Source organism: Hemibagrus wyckioides, linkage group LG12 (genome assembly GCF_019097595.1).
Source record: "Hemibagrus wyckioides isolate EC202008001 linkage group LG12, SWU_Hwy_1.0, whole genome shotgun sequence".
Taxonomy (NCBI): Eukaryota; Metazoa; Chordata; class Actinopteri; order Siluriformes; family Bagridae; genus Hemibagrus; species Hemibagrus wyckioides.
The window spans coordinates 3,197,667-3,217,210 of NC_080721.1; the positions used below are offsets into that span (position 1 = coordinate 3,197,667).

The 19,544-nt window shown below is 42.4% G+C and overlaps 1 protein-coding gene across 5 annotated transcripts in view; it reads right to left on the bottom strand.

The window, feature by feature from the left end:
- Nucleotides 1-130: 130 nt before the first annotated feature.
- arhgef1a (Rho guanine nucleotide exchange factor (GEF) 1a) overlaps nucleotides 131-19,544 on the bottom strand; it is a 68,197-nt gene continuing 48,783 nt past the window's right edge. For all 5 annotated transcript variants that reach the window (XM_058404624.1, XM_058404621.1, XM_058404622.1 and 2 more), the window contains 13 exons: nucleotides 15,454-15,571; nucleotides 14,400-14,648; nucleotides 13,996-14,072; nucleotides 13,144-13,319; nucleotides 11,743-11,810; nucleotides 11,388-11,576; nucleotides 11,121-11,219; nucleotides 10,067-10,116; nucleotides 9,621-9,662; nucleotides 8,422-8,472; nucleotides 7,982-8,275; nucleotides 6,510-6,696; nucleotides 131-1,658 (listed from right to left, as the gene is read on the bottom strand). In XM_058404624.1, coding sequence (XP_058260607.1) covers nucleotides 1,591-1,658; nucleotides 6,510-6,696; nucleotides 7,982-8,275; nucleotides 8,422-8,472; nucleotides 9,621-9,662; nucleotides 10,067-10,116; nucleotides 11,121-11,219; nucleotides 11,388-11,576; nucleotides 11,743-11,810; nucleotides 13,144-13,319; nucleotides 13,996-14,072; nucleotides 14,400-14,648; nucleotides 15,454-15,571 — 1,668 coding nt within the window. In that variant the 3' untranslated portion in view covers nucleotides 131-1,590. The remainder of the gene's footprint in view (nucleotides 1,659-6,509; nucleotides 6,697-7,981; nucleotides 8,276-8,421; nucleotides 8,473-9,620; nucleotides 9,663-10,066; nucleotides 10,117-11,120; nucleotides 11,220-11,387; nucleotides 11,577-11,742; nucleotides 11,811-13,143; nucleotides 13,320-13,995; nucleotides 14,073-14,399; nucleotides 14,649-15,453; nucleotides 15,572-19,544) is intronic.

Sequence of the window (19,544 nt, forward strand, 5' to 3'; positions counted from 1 at the left end):
CACTGCTCCTGTTCTGGATGATGGATGAGGTAGTGTGTGTGTGTGTGTGTGTGTGTGTGTGTGTGTGGCTCGAGTGGCTTCGATTTAAAAAGACAGTAACTGATCCAGAGATTTTATCATGTTTGTTGTAATACATAGAGTGTGTGTGTGTGTGTGTGTGTGTGTGTGTGTGAACAAGCTTCGCCATGTCATGACATATTAATAATCTCTTGGCTGACATTATACTGCGGATTAAAAGGAAAGATCTAGATTTCAACAAATGGACTTCACTACTTCACCCAGCGTCCAGCAGAGCTGCCGGTGACCGGCACGTGAATATTTAAATCATCTGGGTATTTGAAGTAGCGGTCTACTAACAATTGTAATCTGTAAGCTACTACAGAATGCTAGTATCCAGAGATACAGAGATACTCTATTTCCATGAAGTTCCAGTAGTAGTTTGACCTTCACCTTTGTTCAGTGCTGAAACAACAATTCCAGTCAGAGCAATTAAAGGAATATTATCCGGAAACATTCTGTTGGTGTATTTATCCATCACTATTTGAGTCCACTTTAATTCTCAGATCCATAACAAAAAGTCTTCGGTTATAATCGTAGTAAAGCATTTCGGTAAAGTATTTCGTCATTTTTCCGTACAAGTTCTTTCGGTCGTAAGTCAACAGAAACTTTATAAAGCATACGATAATTTCTGCATTTTGTTTCCTGAAAAATCCGAATTTAAGACACCTCACCCGTACAGACGACCAGCTATTATGGCACTTTTACAATTAAAAACAAAAACATAGATGTACAACGAAAGAAATCGGCAACCGATCTGGAAATAATCAACAATTCTGTAATAGGTAGAAACCAAACAGTAAAACACCTCTAGCTGGGTTTCAGCCAATCGTGTTCAGTGAACTCGAAACAAAATTACAGCAAAATATAGAAATCGAATGAAAGTACTCATGCTTACGTAAACTCAGTGTAAGAAATACATTTCTACTTGTACAGAAGGTTTTCGTTCGTCCAGGATATGGCTTTCAGAGCATGTGCTTTCAATTTATTTATTTATTTTAATCAAAGAAACATTTCTGTCAGCAAAAGAAGAATAAATAAATTACAAATAAAGAGGAAAAAAGTAATCTTGGAGTTGTCGAAAAACACAAGACTGTTTCACTATTGATGAATTAAAACTGGCTTGGATGGATATTTTGTGTCATCTTACAGTATCTTTGTGTCTTTAGCAAGTAAATCCTGAAGTTTGGTTATAATCATGTGTTCACGTAACACCTACATTTTCATGCAATATCACAAAGTCCGGTTATTTTGCAGACAATCAAGCTGCTTTGGCATTCGCTTATTGGTCCACTGATATCAAAACGACTGAAGGAAAAAAAAGAAAAAAAAGAACGTTATGTCAAGTAATATGTCACAAAAGGTTGTGAAAGAAGGTAAGCAGATGGTTAAAATAATATGGATCACTGTATGATCTTCCCTTGAAGTTCAGAGGAAGACTTGCTCACAGAGACTTGTGCTTCAAGCAGATTAGCGACTGTCCCATTTAGCTATTCTAGGGTCAAGTTCTATATTCTGGGCAGCAGAGGACAATTAGCACTGTGTTGCGTGTTCTCGGGCTTCTGCAGATGACTCACTCTCCTCGGGAATGTCTTGCAGATCTAAATATAGGGAAAAAGAGACAAAAGTTAATGATAATAATAATATATTTCATTATAAGTGCCAAGAACGCTTGGCATTTTGTTAAGCTGATTGTGTAGCTGTGGTTTCTGGTACACTGCATAACTCGCACCTGGATATATCATTATCCAAGCATGCTGAGACTTTCCAAAAAGATTTCCTACATGATGCCATCTTCTTGCCAAGTTCTCGCTAGGTAAGTTGGCACTGGTTCCAGAAACCCTGGTGAGTTCATTAAACCACAGAACTAGCTTTTTATTTCATCCCTCCTCTGATACGAATCATTAGATTAGTTTATACCACACAATGCAACCAACACACACTGGAAAGAAGTTGAAGATATGACTGCGGTATCTGGACAAAACACACAGTGAAGCCCGGGTAGGAGCAACACACCAATGAGTTGGAGATGCTCCCCACAGAAAGGCATGTCGCAGTAGGGAATAGAACAGGTGATGACCATTCCTTAATGACAGATGAACAGATGGTCTGAGAATTGGTTCGTCACCATGCAGTCTGGTAAGTACTGAAAGGATAGTACCAGGTACAACAAGGAATGTTCTGCATTTGTGGAACCCTGCAAGGTCAATTAACTGATTTACAAAATTGGATGACATGACCTTGGGAAGAAATCTAGCCCATCTGGACATCCCTTTGCGTTCTATCCGTAACATTTATCCCTAATGAGAAGCCTGAGGCGATGCTGGTGAGGGAAAAACTCCCTGGGATGATATGAGGAAGAAACCTTGAGAGGAACCAGGCTCAGAAGGGAACCTCATCCTCATTTGGTTGACACTGGACAGTTAATAATGTAAATGTGCTTTCACCAACAGCAACCAAGAAAGGAACAAATAGGTCAGTATAGTTTCTGAGTTAATTATAGTACTGGTGGTTCTTGCCAAAAGGCCAAACCCACAAGAACTGGTACCTAGTGGAGGCACCAAATCTCTTCATCTAATGTAAACAGCATATCTGCTTAGAGAGGAAGCCATCATGTTGTTTTGACCACAAGCAGGTACCTATGACCTTGTTGCTCAATTCTATTTAACATGGGAGTCTGCAGTAGTGGAGTAAAAGCATGTAGTAGATGGTGAGTGCACCAGTGGCTTCTTCAGTTCCATCAGAGAAAATCACAGCTGATTTGGTATTCATGTAGAGCTCCATCTGTACCTCACCAAACCTTTCCCAGATCTTGGATATCAGTTTTGGGCGCAGACTCCACTCTCCCAGACATATGCATGTTCTCAGAATTGTTGTATAGCCATGTTATTTGCAGTGAGGATAACTGTGGAAGGCTTACTTTTAAGGCCAGCTATAACCTTGAGCACTTCTGTGAATCTGTTAAAACTGGCATGTTAGTGCACTCTCCAATACAGGACCTCCTTGGTTGCAGGCTTAAAGAGTGACCTTGACAGACTGGGCATATTTTGTTGGGTTTGCGAGTGTATTTTGCTAGCTGCACACAAGCATCACTGTCCGGCAACATGCCCATGATCCATCATATTGGCTAGAATGTGCACAAGAGAGCCTGGGCACAGTTCAGCAGTCTGTTCAAGTTCCCCTTTAAAGATCTAACTAGCATCCTTGAATGTGTAGTTGATGTACAGTCTGTGTCGCAGCTAACCTCAGTCTGGTTGCCATCATTATGAGTGCTACCACATTAGCCGTGTCCATCATGTGTTGTTGAGGTCTGGAGAACATAAGGCTGGAGGATCAGGAAGGGTGATATCGGATCATAAAAAGTGTAGACACTGGCTTATAATTCGGTCTATGCTGTTGGACATTAGTCTCAGGCGTTTTGTTGTCTCAGCAGCAGTGGATAAGACGAAGCATTTACTCAGATTGCTTTCTGGGTTTCTCATTATGTTTGTAAAGTATTACTATTACAGAAAATATTAACGGAAATACCACTAACCACTGGGCCGTCGGTTGGTTAGACGGAGGGGATGTGGAATTCGCAAGGGAAGAACATGGAGAATAGGACACTTTACTCCAGCTCCAGTATTGTGAGCTAGCAGATTCAAGATAATTTAGTGAAACTGAAACATAGTGAAAATGAAACATAGAACACCTTTGGGATGAATTAGAGCGGAGACTGTGATCCAGACCTTCTCGTCCAACATCAGTGTCTGACCTCACAAATGCACTTCTTCTAGAGAGGAATGGTCAAAAATTCCCATAAACACACTAAACCTTGTGGAAAGACTTCCCAGAAGAGCCGAAGCTATTATAGCTGCAAGGGGCGGGACAACTCCATATTAAACCCTACAGATTAAGAATGGGATGCCAATAAATTTCATGAGCATGTACAGACAGACGTCCCAAAACTTTTGGAGATATAGTGTATCTTCACACTGTTTTGGTTTGGGGCATGGTTATATTTGCATTGCACAGTCATGGTCACATGCTGCTTTAATCCATGCCTGGGTGGAGGACTCCTGACTCCTAGAGCCTCTAGATTATGTAGATAATTGTGTAGAAAACTTATTTTTTTACAGATAGAAGTCTTTGCACAATTAAATTGGGATTCCTCAAATATGAGTATCTAAGAAGTATAAGCAATGAAGTTTTAATAAGTACCACTTGTTCAGTGTTACTGCTGCTGTGTGTGTATGTGTGTGTGTGTGTGTGCATTTTGTGGCTCATTGAAGTTACGCATAATTAACCATGTGTGTTATGTAGCGCCGTGAAGAAATCCAGAAACAACATTTTTATATATAAAGCATAGCTTCAATATTTCTCTTCGTGTCACTTATTAAATCAATTTAATGAAAAGAATCTTCCATGTCCAGCTGCATGTTCCTGAAATAATAATCCTGACTATTTAGGAATACCCATCTTTGTACGTCTACTGAAACCCTGTGGTCTGAATTCAACAAGGAAGTCCGCGAGAACCTTAAGAACAGGGGCTTCAAATCTTCGTCGTCAAGGAGCGGATGAAGATCCCTTTATTGTCTGATGCTATTTTTTCTTTGTGCTATTTTCATGAAAAGAACATCGTACTAGTTTGCAGCAACCTCTGACAAAACACCTGAAACTCAGCTTTATTAAAATCTACTCTTCCCCTCTTCACTTATTTCTTTTCTTAGGATTTTGAGTAAAGTTCTGCCTGTTGAAGGTCTTTATTGGCTCACTGTCTGAACACCTACATCAATTAAGGTGTGAGTCATTGATAAGAGTTGTGTATGAGGGTAAACTGGTGTGTATTGTTTGCTATGTAAATGAAGAACTAGTGGGTGAGAGCTTGTTTCCATGCAGATGAAGTAGATGCATCAGTAGCGCTCATATCATCAGTTGTTTATTCTGTCATACAGCAGCTTTATGAATCAGACTGTAGTCTGTAGGCAGGAGTGTGTGTGTGTGTGTGTGTGTGGGAGGTAGGGAGGGAGGTGTTTGAGGTGAGCTGATGGGCCAATGACTAACATGACACACCTGAGCTTTGCTGGACCTTCTAGATTTCTATCATTTTTAGTTCTCTCTGAGCCGTGTGTGTGTGTGTGTGTGTGTGTGTGTGTGTGTGTGTGTGTGTGTGTGTGGTCACCAGCAGAGCAAGGCTAAAACCATGCAGAAAGTGTTGTGCGAGCTGAAAAGCTTATTTGTTTTGGGTAAAAATGCTGTGCCAAGAACATAAGGTGTGCTCTTATCCCGGCTCTGCCGTGCTTTCGAGGTGCCAAGATGGTTAATCACAGATTCTTCTGTGACCTGATGATTGTACCATTTTCTACAGAACTTCATCAAAAAGGGCCAAGACAAGACACTTAGCAAGGTTTTCATGCACACTGATCAGGCATAACATTGTGAGCAGTGACCGGTGAAGTGAATAAGACTGATGATCTCCTCATCATGGCACCTGTTAGTGGGTGGGATATATTAGGCAGCAAGTCAACATTTTGTCCTCAAAGTTGATGTTAGATGCAGGAAAAATGGACAAGCGTAAGGATTTGAGCGAGTTTGACAAGGACCAAACTGTGATGGCTAGACCACTGGATCAGAGCATCTCCAAAACTGCAGCTGGTCAGTATCTAACAAAAGTATCCTTTAAGTCCTGTAAGTATCCTTTAAGCCCATGAAGGCCCCGCCTCGCAACTTACAGGACTTAAAGGATCTACTGCTAACATCTTGGTGCCAGATACCACAGCACACCCTTCAGGGATCTAGTGGAGTCCATGCCTTGACGGGTCAGGGCTGTTTTGGCCAACACCATATTAGGCAGGTGGTCATAATGTTATGGCTGATTGGTGTATGTCTCATTATTCACTGTTTGTTTAAATATCCAAATAAATACAATCATCATTATTAGTATTCAGGCATCTTATGAATATGAATGTAAAACAAAATGTGTGACATCTCCTCACAGTGGGCAGTGTGATATTAGTGAATTAACTCTCAGAATTAAGTCTGTTAAGCCACTGCAAAAAGAAAAGGCCTTAGCAAGTGGAAATATTAGATGATAGTCAAGTGTATGTAGTATTTCCTTTTAAAAGTTGCACTCAGCCTCCACTGACCCTCATCCTAAAACGCTAAGCATTTGTTTTCTATAAAGAAGGAGATTTAGCAGCCGAGAGAATCACCCAATGTAAAGCTAGATGATATTAAAGATAATGTATTTCATTCTATTCAAAACATTTTCACTGCTTTGACGTCATTTTTTGGGCCTGGTCTTTTCCTGGAAGGACAAATTACTGCCCATTTATGTACCTTTAAACCTTAGATTGTTTTATTTTAATACATGTTTTCAGGTACAAATTAAATTAAAAATGAAACTCAGAGCAAATATTTAATATTAAAAAAAGAATCATGTGTTTATTCTTGTCCACCATCAGAGTACTGACCTCTAGGGCTCTCAGAACGAGGGGAAACCTTCAAGTCTTCATCGTCGTCGTCGTCGTCGTCGTCGTCTGAGATCACATCTACGTCGATGTCACTGCAGTCCTGCTGAGCATCGGTCTGCTCCATGGATGCCTGACTGGCCAGTGGGGTGTCAGCATTTGGGTCAGTTTCACTCACTTTGCGATGAGTCTGGGAGAGAGAAAGAGTGGGAACTTAACTAAAATGTCATATGGATAAACCAGTTATTAGAAAAAGAAGAAGAGAGGGCACGAAGCTTTTATTATCACCGCACATACATTACAGTACAGTGGAATTCTTTTCTCCACATATCCCAGCTGAGGAAGTTGGGGTCAAAGCCCAGGGGCAGCTATGATACAGCACCACTGGAGCAGGGAGGGTTAAGGGCCTTGGTCAATTGCCCAACAGCGGAGCTTGGTGGTCAACAACCCAGAGCTTTAACCACTTGACCCACCACTGCCCCTGTATTAATGACCACGGCTTTGGCAGACTTTACAACAATGACCACAGCTTTGGCAGACGTTACTAGCTCTAGGTGTGTATTTTGTGTATCCGTTTATCTCTTCAATTTGATCTGTTCCATAGATTATATATTTTCTATACTATCAGCTCTGCAAAATCTAAACCGAATAATATATGACCACCTGCGTAATATTGTGTCAGCCCCCCTTTTTACTGTCCTGACCCACCAAGGCATGGACTCCACTAGATCCCTGAAGGTGTGCTGTGGTATCTGACACCAAGATGTTTAAGTCCTGTAAGTTATGAGGTGGGGTCTCCTTACAGGACTTAAAGGATACTTTTGATAGATACTGACCACTGCAGACCAGGAACACCACCACAAGAGCTGCAGTTTTGAAGATGCTCTGATCCAGAGGTCTAGCCATCACATCACAATGTGGCCCTTTGTCAAATTTATTTATACATATATTTCATTGTGGTGTCAGGCTTTTGGAGCCAGTCTAGCTGAGAAATGAAACACTTCAGAGTGTGCTGTTAGAAGTAAATAAGAGGAGATATTAACTCTTCATGTTGCGCTGCGTCTCACCCCGGTCTCATCCCAGTCATTTTTATTCCTTTAATATTTTATTCCTGTAATATTAACGTACACTTACAGAGGGTTACACAAAACCCACACGCATTTATTTAACATTCATCCTAGAGTAAATATTTCAAATTTTGCAAAATGCTTCCTGCATCTTAAAGGCTAATAAAAATAACATCTGGTTTATTAGCTAGCTAAATATTTTTTATACTCCTGTGTGTTGAAAAATTGTGTTCTTGATGCTTTAAAAGACAGGCAAGATCGCTAAACTAACAATCTAAAACATTATTGATGACTTCATACTGTAAAGTTTCATTCAGAAACCTAGCACAGAAAGAAATTCTGACTAATCTACTTGAGCTACATGTTTAATATGTAGCTACTCCAACATAAAGATGAACTTGACAATACCTGGGAATTTCCTGTGCTTTCCCCCAGGGCGGCGCTGTTGGATTTCAAGTCTCGCAGTTGTCTTTCCAGCTGCACCCTCGCCTTCTCACTGTCTTTGAGTTTCCCCTCAGCTCCCCTGAGGCGTATGAGCTCCTCCTGCAGGAGGCTATGTTGGCGCTGAAGCAGTGCCAGTTCTCCCACCGTCCCCACTTCACTGGTTCCGTCACGTGACAGAGACCGTCTCGAGCGGCACAGAGACGTCCCGTCCTCACGCACGCACAACTCTACGATGGAGTCTTGCCGAATCACTGCCCCCTGTGGGAAAAGAGGGACTCTTCTATTTATTCCTAGGCGGAATACCTGAGTTTAATTCTGATGTGTTTGATTACATACAGAGTTGAGAACAAATAAAAAACGCAGTCTAATACAAAAAATTCAGAGAGTGTGGGTTCGAATCTGACCTGCAGGGCATGGAGCTGAGCGCTGAGATTCACCAGCCGCTGAGAAACTTCCTGAAACACACACAATCCGGGAGCAGAGGAATAAATTTCAGCTAATACTAAAGCGCTTGTTCTAATACCTGATCATTTTTTCTAACAGCTCATTCACAGGGATGATCATCTACTGTCCATGATCAGGAATTGAATATTCTAACAAATATGGAAGGAGTCTCATGCATTTTCGGCATACGAATGGACCAAATGCCGCCTAAGTAGCGTGTACGTCTGAGAGCCGTTCAAAACGTGCTAGCATCAGTAGGAAGCCATGCGAAAGCGTGTTTTTCACTCAGCGAAAGCTGTTTGGAAAGAGTCAGCCCACGATACCGACGTTGTCTTCGGCATGCGTTCAAAAGCTAGGTGATTTTACGGGCGTTTTTTTGGTGACAGATTGGTGGTGTGGGTGGTCTGTTCTATTTTTAGCCCAAGCTTGGTGGCACAACTTCCTGTGAGGAGCCTTGACATGGAATGCTTGGCCTGGGTCAGTTCTTTGTAAGCAGCCGTACAGTTTACATACGCTTCGTATCGGGAATATTGGTCATATTTTTGGGTGGCTGGAACGGATTATCCGCATTTACATTATTTCTTAAGGGAACATTCGTTTAGCTGTACAAATTTTCACCTTAAGTAACAATTATGTGAGATGTGGTAGCTCAGTGGTCAGAAGGTTGTGAGTTTGAATCCCAGGTCCACCAAGCTACCACTGCTGTGTCCATGAGCAAGGCCTTTAACTGCACAGTCGTATGAAAATTTAAGTCATTTAAGGACATCTGCCAAATGGCAGAAATGTAAATGTAGCTTTTAATTAAAAATAAACTGGCGTCAATTAAAATGTGGATCTTTTTAATAGAACCGAGGATCAGCAAAATCATAACCTCCGCATCATAACCACTAGTCACGAATTTTTCCTTTAATTCATCACATTTCTGTCTCTAGTATTCATTCTGCACCCCTCTGACTCCTTTGCAGCTTAAACCAGTGTGAAAGAGGAAGTTCAAACCATCATGTTATTCAAAGATATCACTAAAGTTATCTCCAAACGAACTCCAGACCACTGAACCAGAAATCGGTTCTCTAAACCACACCCAACAACACAGCTTTTAGTCACATGAGCCAAAAACTCAGTAATTCATCCATGTAAGTGTTTTGAATCAGCTTGGTACCTCGCTTGGAGTCTTGTCCTCTAACCGATTCCCATTTCCATCCTGCATAAATAAAATGAATCAATCAGCTCAAAGGAATCATACCACTGAATCAAATACGATTCAAACATTACTAATATGTTAATAAATTGGACGGCTCTGAGGTAAAGGACATCAGCTTGACAGATACTGCTTCTAAGAGGAGTTTGGTAATGTTTCCTGGAACAAAGTTTGGCAGCAATTACAGTCCTTCAAAATCGTGATAGGGTTTTTTTTACTGAATTCTTGTTGCCGTGGAAACAAGTGTCACACTTGTTAGAGAACCGCATAAAACTCAGTAATAACACAAAACATCTCCTCTCCCAGTGCAGAGAGGGGTTTAATGGAGATTTACTGCAAGCTACTGTGTTTAAAATAATAAAAATAGCATAATGACTAAACATTGTTCATTATTAAAACGTGCCTACCTGAGAACCTGCTGTTTCCTGTGAACCATTGACCAACACCTCCTGTCCATCTGAGAGAAGAAGAAAATCCTGCATTATTAGCTTATACAGTGTTGGTCTGTGATATACTTAAGAAATAAATTCTAATTCACATTTATTCGTTCCTTTTTAATATTTGATTTATCCGAATTGTAAAGATACTCAAAGATTTTGTACAAACACTGTATTGCCAAAAGTTCTGGGACATCTGCCTTTACATGCACATGAATGTAATATGGAGTTGGTCTTCCCTTTGCAGCTATAACAGCTTCAACTGAGAAGGCTTTCCACAAGGTTTAGGAGTGTCTTTATGGGAATTTTTGACCATTCCTCTAGAAGCGCGTTTGTGAGATCAGGCACTGATGAAGGACGAGAAGGTCTGGCTCACAGTCTCCGCTCTAATTCATCCCAAATGTTGAGGTCAGGCCAGTCAAGTTCCTCCACACCAAACTCATCCATGTCTTTACGGACCTTGCTTTGGTCACTGGTGTGCGGTCATGTTGGAACAGGAAGGGGTCATCCCCAAACTGTTCCCACAAAGCATGAAATTGTCCAAAATGTCTTGGTATGAAGCTGAAGCATTAAGAGTTCCTTTCACTGGAACTAAGGGGCCGAGCCCAACCCCTGAAGAACAACACCACACCATAATCCCCCCTCCACCAAACTTTACTCTTGGTACAATGCAGTCAGGCAAGTACCGCTCTCCTGGCAAACGCCAAACCGCCAAACCCAGACTCGTCCATCGGACTGTTTAAGTGTGTTCCAAAACTTCTGGCAATTCAGTGTATGAAAACAAATCATCCTCCTGTGTAGCTCTCAAAACATTTACTTGGTTCTTTACATTTGCTATGAATCATAATCTCAGTTCAACATCAGCGTCTGTCTGACTCCTGATACAAATCTAACTATGCTTTTGCTCAAGACAACACCAAATATTTCAGATCTTCATCACAAAAAGAAGAACAAAGACCAACACAATATGAAAGCCTAGACAGGCTCTTTGCGTAACACCCACGTGCTCTTGCATCATACTCACTTATCATTAGCGCCCCTGTGTAGCTGTGGTGACCGTTGGAAGTGCAGGCCAAGGGGATGTCAAAACTAGAGCCTAACAACAACTCAGTCAGTCTGTCCACTAGAGAAAAAAAAAACCAAGAAATCATTTTTATATACAATATATTTCATCATTAATTATATAATAATAATATATTATGATTACAGTAGCTGGAAAATAATCACTGATGACGAAGCCTGGCATGAAATACCAGTTCTGAGTCTTTCTTCATTATCCTTTGCCACTCACCCTCAGTAATGGCTTGTGTGAGTAGCTGTTCTCCTCGAGGTGCCTGAGGTGTGTCAGCTCTGAACAGGTTCCTGGAGTTAGGTGGCAGCACCACCTCTTGTCCAGCCATGACCTCAACCAGATCGGAGAACAGAGTCACACGCTCTTGCAGCAGCTCCAGCACTTCCCTGTCCTTCTGCTGAATATCAGCTGTGGGTGGAGGAGCAATGTCTTAAACTTTATACCAGCATTATGCAATACAGATATAAAAATAACACTGCATGGAACTTTGGGTAAAACCTAAAATTTATAATTAATGTCTCATCCATTCATATACTCCCATCCTTATCAGACTAGACTAATCCGTTATACATGCCTTTAAGTCTTCGCAACAGGGCCTTGTCCTCTGTCTCAATTAGTGGAAATTCTTCTCTAGATGGACATCTGTAATGTAAAAAAAAGGGTGACTGTGTTTATATTGGATGAGGATCCACTCACAGTCCACTTTAAAAGGAACTCCGGTGCTCCTGCTCATTCATGAAACCATTAAACATGTTGCATAAGATCAGCGCATAAAGGCTCACAGGTACGAGGTCAAGAGCTTGAGTTAATGTTCACATCAAAGATCAGAACAAGGAAAAATAGCCACAGATTCCTGTTCTTAACTGATCTGCCTGAAGGTTTATGTTTTTGAATTCTGAGATACTCTTCACAGTCGTAAATAGTGATTATTAAAGTGATTATAACTCTAGAAACTAAGCCTCCTGGTGGTCCAGTGGCAGGACCCCGTGCTCTCAAGACTAGGACTGGGTTCGATTCCCAGGCATGGAGCTAACCTGATCACTGAACAGTTACCTCTCAGTGCCAGTCCCAAGCCTGGATAAAATGGGAGGGTTGTGTCAGGAAGGACATCCTGACCAAATGATCCACTGTGATGACCCCAAGCAGGGAGCAGGCGAAAGAATAAGAACAAGAGTAAACTGTTGTGTGTGAAAATCCCGGGAGATCTGCAGTGTATATAGTCAAATACTCGAACCCGGTGAGTGTGCTTACTGATTGAAATGATTAGTGATAGATCTTTTCCACTGGACAGTGCAGTATAACATGATATGGCTACTAATCATAAACCTTGGTTAATTATCTGTTGGGGCTCTTAAGTAGTAGCTCAAGTGGTTAAGGCTCTGGGTTGTTGATCAGGGTTTTTTTTAATACGTTTAATTTATGGTCAAATCATTTGTTTGCACACATTCTATAGCATCCCTTCTCTAGTACTTTGCACTGTCTGGGTGTTACCATGGCAACCAATAATGAACTAAAGATCGCTTAAGACCTCTAATGACCAGTATATAGCAGGTGAACTGTTTTGTCCGAGAGAGATATTATAGTGGAATCAGTCTTTTGTGATGACTGGACATGAATGGACTATATCCATCGGGGATATAGTGCATCATAAAGCCTTTTGGGATTTGTGTAACATGAAGATTGCAGATATTCTGTGAGCCAGTAGGAAAAAAAGTGTAAAAAGGAAAGGTTTGCAGTTCTGCTTTATAAATAAATGTCTGTTATCTGACTCAAGTGATTTGATGATTCAGTGACCTGCACTACATGTCCCCAGTGTGGGATTTGTGGTCCACTGAGGTCCAATATATAAGAGTTGGCACATTTTGCTCATGGTCATGATCTCATACCATACTGTAAAATACTGTAGTCTACATTACAATGAAGTAACTGCAGCTTATTTTGTTGAAAAAGAAGTATGAGTGTGTGTGTGTGTGACCTGCTGACAGCTTGCTGTATATGCCGTAACCAGGTGTTCCGGTCATCTTTGGAAGCGGCGTGCAGTTCGTACATCTCCGGAGGGCTGAACTCACTGCTGATGAGGAACAACCCTCGCTCCTGATTGGCTATATCCCTGACCAACAGGTTCTGTAGTGAAACTACTGCAGATTTATCCTATGCAGGAATGAAAAAGAAACATGTCAGCGAGAATCAAGGGGAAGGTGTACAAGACAGTGTTGAGACAGTGTCACTGAGACAGAGACAGAAGTCAGAGCTGGAGGTAGCAGAGCTGAAGATGTTGAGGTTCTCTTTGGGAGCGACACGGTTAGACAGGATTAGGAACGAGTACATCAGAGGGACAGCTCATGTTGGAGGACAACATTACGATGGTTTGGACATGTCCAGAGGAGGGAGAGTGAGTATATTGGTAGGAGAATGTTGGACATGGAGCTGCCAGGCAGGAGGCAAAGAGGAAGGCCAAAGAGGAGGTATATGGATGTAATAAATGAGGATATGAAGCTAGTGGGTACAAGTGTTGAGGATGCAGAAGATAGGGATAGGTGGAGGGAGATGATTCACTGTTGCCACCCCTGAAGGGAAAAGCCCAAAGAAGAAGAAGAAGAAGGAATGAAAAAGAGAGGAATAGAGAAGTGGTAGAAGAAAGAGTAGGATGAGAGCAGGAAGAGAAGAGATAAATAAATGTTTATTATTCATTATGAATGCAGCTGCACTGAGATGATCTGAAAGGAGGCCAACTAAGCTGTTGTTGAGAGATGGAGTTGTTTGGATAAGGCGCAAAGAAGTGAGATATTTTTGAGTGTATGAGCCAATAAACTGGAGGTTGACTCACCAAACTGGCAAAGATGAATCTCTGATCTTTCTCCTGCAGGAACACTAGTATATCAGTCATGAGGAGAACTTGAACATCTACAGGAGACAAGCAGTAAAGCAAGAAAGGTGTTAAAAAATGTTTTTTTGGTCTTTTGATGAGTCCAAATGTATGACCAAAGAAATTCCTTGACCTTAAGCTTCATCACAGACACAAAGTCCCTTTAAGATTTTGTGGAAATAAGCTACAGAAGTGAGAGTGAGAAGAAAAAACCACTTTGTCCTTTGTTTCTAAAAGCCTCACTCATCATCATGGCTACCATCTGTCTCCTTTCTCAATCAGACCCATCTTATAGTCATATCAAGATACGTTGTCTTTACACACACACACACACACACTTATGCTTTTCTCCTTATCATGAACACCTTTAAGCCTGGAGCTGGGTGTTTTCCACAGCAGTGTCCCTTCGTGGATGAGCTGTCTGCGCAGTAGCTCAGCAGGTCTGAACATGGCGTCCGAACGCAGTTTGGCCTGAGAGCGTGGGTCCAGTCTGGAGCGGATCTCCTGCAGCCGCTGCGTTCGCTCCAGCTCCAGGACCTGCTGCTCCACACCGTTCAACAGATCTCTCAGTAGCGCCAGAGCCTGTTTTAAACCCGCCTCCTCGTCGGGATTGTCTACATGGATCATTAATTCATGTAAAAAGTTAAGACACAATGAGAAACAGCGGAAACACGATTTTAGAAGGTTTTTACATAAATGACACCGATTTGAGGACATTATAAGCCTCGTATTAATAAGCGATTCGTTATATCATGAGGCGTGGCACAGCAAGGATAATGTAGGAGAAATTTTTACACTTAAAGACAAACAGGAAGCAAAACAAAAAGCCGTGTTGATGTGATTAAACAATGTGCCTTTTAGTTTTTCCTAAAAAGGATGGAGAGAAGGATGATAATCCAACTCGTTCATATTCATTACACCCATGACTGTATCTCACATGCGCCTTCTCAGATGTGTGAGCAACACTGGCTGCAAAAATACCAGCCAAAATAGGGAAGAAGTCCGGCATTTTCACTCTGTGTGTAATCACCGGACACGGCTGTCGCTGATTGGCTGCATCAATCTACGGTCAGGGCTAGAGAGAAATCAGCTCCAGCTTCACTTCTTCATCCTATCCTTACGATTGTTGGTGGTGCTGTGAGGTGCTCATGAAAGTCTAAAATGATCTTCATTAACCTCAAATAATCAGATGTTGGAAAGGCAGCCCTGCTCATTTATACTCATTTATATTTATAGGAGAAGATCTGACTCTCAAAACAGCAGAAGTTTTTAATGATTACACAGTATCCCGAATCCCACACATTTTACTGTATATGTTGGAGAGATTCGGACGCAATTGATAAAACCTTCCCAAATGTTGGCTGTGGGTAAGTTGTGTGTGATGTGTCCTGTTCACACGGTTACCATAGCGATGCTCACCCTTGGTATTGTCGAGGATACGCTGCACCAGTACAGGATACTTAGTGATGCGCTGAGTGACCAGCAAGATGCACTCCTGGAAACCGTGACGACGCAACAGAGGACCCCGACTCACCCTCTGAGCATGAGAGAGAGAGAGAGTGAGAGAGCGGGAGAGAGAGAGAGAGAGAGAGAGAGAGAGAGAGTGAGAAAAATTGAGAGTGTGTATGTGTGTGTGAGAGATAGAAAGAGAGAGGAAAAGAGAAGAGAGAGTGTGTTTGTGTGTATGAGAGACAGAGAGTGAGAGTGAGAGTGTTTGTGTGTGTGTGTGTGTATTCGAGAGAGAGAGAGAGAGAGAAAGAGAGAGAGAGAAAAAGAGTGGGAGACAGAGAGAGAGAGAGAGAGATGTCGTCCTTTAAGAATGTTCACACTGTGAATAAGTGTGAATGTAAATGTAGTGAATATTCAAATTTCCTTTCCATCATGTTTTATCACTCCTAGCTAGCAAAAACATGGAGCCTACACACACCTACACACACCTACACACTGGCTAAATGTAACTACGTGATCATGCTGCCCAGGCGTTCATCCGGAACCGTCCTAGAACCTGTAGAACACCGTTCTACAAAAGCGCACTGTTGTTTACCCGAAGCCTACACACACACCGATCTGAGAAACATCCACATTTCTACTAAAATTAATAAAAAACATGTAATGGTCCAAAATGTTTTCTCAGGAGAATACCTGAAAAACTGATGAGTCACGCTAGCATCCGAACATGCAGGCAGCAAGGCTATTAGCACATATAACACCCACTCCCATCCAGCTGTACATTACTGTCCTCCCACTGCACTCACACACACACACACACACACAGCATATCTCTTGGTAGACTAGTATTACTCGGTTATATAAACACATGCACACTAACACACACCTCATTTACCTCATCACATACGGCTTGTCTCTCCCTCTGAACTAATCACCCTGCTGGTCTATTTCTGACATGCTGATGTCAGTTGTGTGTTTGTCCACTTTGTTTACACACTTCAGTCAGTTTAAGGAGTAAGTTGGTGATGAGTGAAATTATTTCTTCGCCTATCACAGCCATGGATTGGAGGTTGGGGTCAGAGCGCAGGGTCAGCCAATATTGCACCATCCCTAGAGTGGGGGTGGGGGGTTTGAGGGCCTTGCTCAAGGGCCCAACGTGGTGGTGCTGGGGCTTGAACCCTGATTTTTCAATCAACACTCAGGACATTTCATCTCCACAACAGCACTCGTGCTCCTTAGCCGTTCTCTTGTGGTTACCTGACCTGATCCGTGTCCACTGCCTGATCTGCCGAGTGTATCAAACCTGAGTAGCCACAGTTACATTAGTGCAACTTTATTATTAGTTCCTCAGGAGCTCTTGGTTGCTGTTGTAAAAAGGATATTATCTACAGTTACATTATTTCCTGTCCAGTATCGCCCAAATGAGGATGAGGTTCCCTTCTGAGCCTGATTCCACTTAAGGTTTCTTCCTCAGATCATCTCAGGGTGTTTTTCCTCACCAACGTTGCCTCCGGCTTCTCGTTTGCAATAAGTGTTAGAGATTAGTGGATAAGACGTTGGATTGCTGATCAGAAGGTTGTGAGTTCAAATCCCAGCTCCACCACTGCTGAGCCCCTGAAGTTAAGATCCAGAATCCGTTACTGTTAACTCTCAATATAAAGTCCAAAGAGCTGTGATTGCCAGCTAAGCAACCCATCACTGTGCTGAAAAATCTTAACAAACCCATCAGATAGAGAGCAAAAAACATTCCCTGTGGCTGAGTGAAGTACACTATATTGCCAAAAGTATTCGCTCACCCATCCAAATAATCAGAATCAGGTGTTCCAATCACTTCCATGGCCACAGGTGTATAAAATCAAGCACCTAGGCATGCAGACTGTTTTTACAAACATTTGTGAAAGAATGGGTTGCTCTCAGGAGCTCAGTGAATTCCAGCGTGGAACTGTGATAGGATGCCACCTGTGCAACAAATCCAGTCGTGAAATTTCCTCGCTCCTAAATATTCCACAGTCAACTGTCAGCTGTATTATAAGAACGTGGAAGTGTTTGGGAATGACAGCAACTCAGCCACGAAGTGGTAGGCCACGTAAACTGACGGAGCGGGGTCAGCGGATGCTGAGGCGCATAGTGCGAAGAGGTCGCCAACTTTCTGCAGAGTCAATCGCTACAGACCTCCAAACTTCATGTGGCCTTCAGATTAGCTCAAGAACAGTGTGCAGAGAGCTTCATGGAATGGGTTTCCATGGCCGAGCAGCTGCATCCAAGCCATACATCACCAAGTGCAATGCAAAGCGTCGGATGCAGTGGTGTAAAGCACGCCGCCACAGGACTCTAGAGCAGTGGAGACGCGTTCTCTGGAGTGACGAATCGCGCTTCTCCATCTGGCAATCTGATGGACGAGTCTGGGTTTGGCGGTTGCCAGGAGAACGGTACTTGTCTGACTGCATTGTGCCAAGTGTAAAGTTTGGTGGAGGGGGGATTATGGTGTGGGGTTGTTTTTCAGGAGCTGGGTTTGTCCCCTTAGTTCCAGTGAAAGGAACACTGAATGCTTCAGCATACCAAGACATTTTGGACAATTCCATGCTCCCAACTTTGTGGGAACAGTTTGGAGCTGGCCCCTTCCTCTTCCAACATGACTGTGCACCAGTGCACAAAGCAAGGTCCATAAAGACATGGATGACAGAGTCTGGTGTGGATGAACTTGACTGGCCTGCACAGAGTCCTGACCTCAACCCGATAGAACACCTTTGGGATGAATTAGAGTGGAGACTGAGAGCCAGGCCTTCTCGTCCAACATCAGTGTGTGACCTCACAAATGCACTTCTGGAAGAATGGTCAAAAATTCCCATAAACACACTCCTAAACCTTGTGGACAGCCTTCCCAGAAGAGTTGAAGCTGTTATAGCTGCAAAGGGTGGACCGACGTCATATTGAACCCTATGGATTAGGAATGGGATGTCACTTAAGTTCATATGCGAGTCAAGGCAGGTGAGCGAATACTTTTGACAATATAGTGTATGTGTTATACAATAAGGCATTGTTCAGAGCATCACAAGATCACAGAAGACAACCTACAGAATAATTCCTTCACACCACTTGGTCAGATCAAGAACATTCTCCAGGTCAACAATCACAAGAAGACTTTAACACAAGATGTAAGCTATTGGTAAAACCATACGATTCTTGAACAACTCTCTATGGACAAGAAGACAAACATCAACCTGTACCTGTAGGACAGCATGGAGATGGAAAGGAACTGCTCATGATCTGGACTGTACTGAAGTGTATAATGCTGTGCTATCTGCTCAGAGTCAGCCAAAAGCTTCAGAACCTCACGATGCAGATACGCAATGACCCGAAGCATACTTTGAAAGCAAACCAAAAAGTTCTGCAGGTCGGTCACCTGACCTGAATCCAGCTGAAGATGTATTTCATTGGCTGAACGCAAAGCTAAACCACCAAGTCCAAGCAGGAACTGAAAAAAGCTTGGCAGATCATCAGCAGGGAAGAAACCCAGCATCTGGTAATATGCGACCTGACACTATACATGAATTCAGCTCCGGCAATACATGCAGAGAAATATCTCTTCATAATATTTATCCAGCTGTCCTGTCTGAGGTTTGCCAGATGACCTGCATTCGTTCCCTCTAAGGCGGACATCGAGGTATGGGATTGATGATCGAATGAATTCAATTATCCTACAGAGAACCTTTCAGAAAAGTGGAATAAAAAGAGATTCCAATAACAAATCCATGTGTGACTGCATGGTGACAAAAGCAGCAGGATAATGAACTCAAACAGGACTTTATTAGACCATGCTCATGGTTATTGCTGATGGCTACAGGAAATTTTGGCACCCCTCTTACTCGGTACTTTGATAGTGAGCAGCAAGTGAACATTTTGTCCTCAAAGTTGATGTTAGAAGCAGGAAAAATGGACAAGTGTAAAGATTTGACCGAGTTGGACAAGGACCAAATTGTGATGGCTAGACCACTGGATCAGAGCATCTCCAAAACTGCAGCTCTTGTGGGGTGTTCTACCTAACCATGTACACCAACGGT